Source organism: Limulus polyphemus, unplaced genomic scaffold (genome assembly GCF_000517525.1).
Source record: "Limulus polyphemus unplaced genomic scaffold, Limulus_polyphemus-2.1.2 Scaffold5768, whole genome shotgun sequence".
In the NCBI taxonomy this organism is placed as follows: domain Eukaryota; kingdom Metazoa; phylum Arthropoda; class Merostomata; order Xiphosura; family Limulidae; genus Limulus; species Limulus polyphemus.
This window is the reverse complement of record NW_013671378.1, coordinates 713-4,709: the sequence shown is the minus strand read 5'-3', so window position 1 is coordinate 4,709 and position 3,997 is coordinate 713. Positions and strand designations below refer to the sequence as shown.

Genomic DNA, 3,997 nt, shown 5'->3' with positions numbered 1-3,997 from the left:
GTCAATATCTAACTCGTATGAAACTATAGACTTAGTATTTTGACTTCACAAACACATAATTTGAACCAGTGCTGCATTCAACATACCACTTGACACACAAAAATTTATGTTTATCAGTGTTTTTTTAATATTTGCTTTTAAATTAAGAAATTGAGTAATATGTAGTACTAAAATTTGAATTATAATGTACAGTTTTATACCAAACTTATTGACATAAATTCATGAAATAATAGTTCAATAAATTTTTGAATGCAAATCAACAAATGAGATGACATGGCCTTTCACCCGTGACCCGTCTCAAAAGGGTTAACCCTTCCATTACAGGCAGGATGGAATCCACCCTGCTCTTGACCACAAATGACCACATATGAGAGTAATTATACTATAATTTTTTCTAATGTACGTATATCATCAGAAATCTTCGCAGTTATTGGTAAACATTACAAGACTTTCGTATACAAAATATCAGGTTTTTAAATTAAGTATCAAAATTTTTTAATTAAAGATTTTTTCTTTCAGAATTTTAACTATCAAACATGCAAAGTAATTTTGATTTTAAGATTAAAAATACTTTTCTTCATCTGAAGGTTGTCAATTTTTGTTTGCATAATTCCTATATCTTTCTGAATAACCATCAAACTTTTTTGAATTAAATTTTATAGTTTATCTGTTATTTTATCAACTTTAAACCTATATGGTGTCAGTAACCATCATAAAAATTAGGAAATAAATTGAAATTATCCTTTCTTTTGTTCTAGAATGACTGCAAATTGTGACAGGAAACTCCAAATATTGATGCGAAATAGCTTAATTCTCGTAACAATATATATATCTATTTATATTTATTAATTTTTTTTATTGAACTTTGAACCATGTCTGACTAGAAATACCATGACACAATTTAAAAATTATGCAGCGCACGTGTAAGTCACATTACCCTATCAAATAGCGTAATACACAAGCTTCCTGCTAGTATACCCTATGAAGATTTTTATTATTTCCCTTTCATTATCTTACCTAATAAGAAAACAAATAAAAAATAAATAACCTCGTAATTAAATATCAAACACTCTTGTCATTAAAACTTTATATTTTATCTGTTATTTCCTCTACTGTAACATTATACTTGATTCTCCAGGTTGTATAACAAAAATAAAGGTTGCAATGTGCAAAATAAGATGTATAGTATTATCATATTGATCACAAAGTTTCAAAGAGTTTATACTTCTCACCTTTTTACACTTATATTCTGTGGTAATTTTATTGTTAGGAGCTGACTTAGAAACTAGATGAAATGAAATGAATAGCATTGTCTGTCTGTTATCAGTGTGGAACACTAAGCTCTAAAGTAAATTTCCTTAAAGTTTCTTCTAATCTTTTCACACCTATTTCCCATGTTTATCTACTGTTAGCGGCTGAAGTAGAAACCTACTGAATATAAAGCAATGAATCATCGCTCCTTACTTAGTTTGACACCGTCAAATAAGCTCATGTGGCACAGTTCGTAGAACTTTCCCTGGTTTGAAAACATAATGGGTAGGATTTACCAACACGCTGACAATATAATGGTTTCAATTTAGACAATTGTCTAAACACTAAAGTGTTATAAAATGTTTATGTTATGACTTTGTAGACAGTCCATGGGCCGATCCAATAAGTCGGTAAACAGATGTATCCTATAGAAACTATTCGAATTCCAGCTTCAAGAACACAGTATGGTAGAATTTGCCGGCTTCTTTACAGTACAGTAGTTGCAACAAGAATTGTCTAAAGTACTTTATAAAAGTGAAAGAAAATATTTATGATATGGATCTGTACAAAGTTGCATCCGACCCAATAAACTTAATTTATTTAGATGCCAGTTATCTTCCTGGGTGGTCAGGATTTAGTGTTGGTATATGTGTGTAAGTGCTTATATAACATTCTGTTTCCTATATTAACATGCTTACATAGTAACCAATAAATGTGTAGTTTCCAGTAATATAAATATGGATCATTTTGATTGGGCTAGTATTCTTGGCTTAGCCTTCTTGATTCTAACTTTAAATACAAATTATTTGCAAGCGAACTGCAAGTTCAACCGGGTGTTTTAAATAAATACTTAAATATCAGTTATTTTACTTCAAACATAGTACAATAAATAAAAAAGTATTCAGAAAACAATGATTTCTATTACTTATGATGCTACGAAGTCCTTGTTTGCACTCATGAACCATACTTGCTAAGCCTCATCAAAATTCACATGTGGAGATGAAAAAAATAATAATATTTGTATATTTTATATAAGCATTTTGGAATACAAAAATATATAAATTACAATACTGATACCCCAAAAATCTATTGTAATTTATCAGGCTTCATAACTAAATTGTATTTGGGTGTAAAAAAATATAATTTCTATTCACAAAATGGTTTTGGTCGTAATACTTCAAACTTTCCAATAATATAAGAGCTTTTCTCCCATAGATAACTAAGGAAGACTGAAAGAATTATGTAAAAGAAATGTATAATTTTTGATTGGTTATAAAACTATTGGTATATGAAAGTAGACATAGATAACTAAGGAAGACTGAAAGAATTATGTATAATTTTTGATTGGTTATAAAGCTATTGGTATATGAAAGTAGACATAGATAACTAAGGAAGACTGAAAGAATTATGTAAAAGAAATGTATAATTTTTGATTGGTTATAAAACTATTGGTATATAAAAGTAGACATAGATAAACAAGTCTTCTCAAATGATGAAGTGGTGAGCAAAGCCAATATGGTGGGTTCACTAAATATCATGATATGTCAACAAATGGAAAATGTAGGAGGTTCTTATTTTATATTCTAGCTTGCCAATATTGAACATTTGAGTCTCTAATTTGTATGAAACTATACATGTTGTATTGTGGGCATCATAAAATGTAATCTGACCAAACCCAGAAGATGATGTACCAGTGTGACACAAAAAAATTGATATTTAGCCTTTCTTTAATATTTACTTTCAAATAAAGAAACTAACTAATGTATAATACTGAAATTTGAATTATTTACATACACGTATAACATGAGTGTTGAATGTAAGTCTACAAATGTGATGACATGCCCTCTGACCCCTACCCATCTCGATAGGGTTAAGTAGATGAAATTCTCATATCAAAGTGAAAAGTATATGTGATGTAGAAAAAGATAAACAAGCTCTTATTTTAAAAAGTTATAGTTTATCAGTGATCTAGAATGAATTTTGTATTTCATGTTAAACGTCTTTTTTTCACATAATATTTTCAAATAGCCAAACCAAAAGTGCTGAAAGGATTGAAGGACATTGATGTTCTGGAGGAAGAAAATGTGCACCTGACAGTGAAAATTAGTGGGTCTCCAACTCCTAATATTAAATGGTACATTATTATAAAAATATTGGTACTAATTGTTTTAGATTTAGATTTTTCATCCATGTTTTTATGGATTTTGGTATAATTTTTATGCACAGCCTTTATCCATTTTGATAAGTTGTTGAAAGCTGTTCAGCTTATTCTTCTAATGTCTTATATTTCTGATATATGGCACCTATATAGTTCTTATTTGGCAAAAAAATATTCCATGACCAGATAATTGTTGCAGTTTTTATCAACTGTCATCAGCCTAGCAAGATTGATGGTAGGAAGTTTCATCCAGTAGAAGTTTACATTGTTAATGAAGTTTAAAGTAGGTATTTAGTGGAATTTGTTAATTGATTAATTGTTGTACTCATTAATCGGTTATATTCAACTAATCCATTATTATCATATGAGACTTGGACTAAACTGAACAACTTTGAACTAATCAACAATAACAATTAAAAATCATAATGGTAGTATTTTTGTTAATTGTGTATTTGAAATAATTGAAACTGATTATCACTAATTTCAATTAGTCAGTTACTTTCATAGCAATAATGTATTTTACTATAATTTGGATTAATCGATTATTTTACATTATATTTATTATTGTAATTGATTTATTGTTTTAAT

General features: G+C 28.5%; 1 protein-coding gene across 1 annotated transcript in view; it reads left to right on the top strand.

Moving 5' to 3' along the window:
- The window catches only part of LOC106472954 (muscle M-line assembly protein unc-89-like), a gene marked incomplete at both ends in the record, with an annotated part of 43,772 nt that extends 40,387 nt beyond the window's left edge, over positions 1–3,385 (top strand). The window contains one exon of the mRNA XM_013933623.1: positions 3,280–3,385. Within this exon, the coding sequence (XP_013789077.1) occupies positions 3,280–3,385 (106 nt within the window). The remainder of the gene's footprint in view (positions 1–3,279) is intronic.
- Between the last annotated feature and the right edge of the window lie 612 nt (positions 3,386–3,997).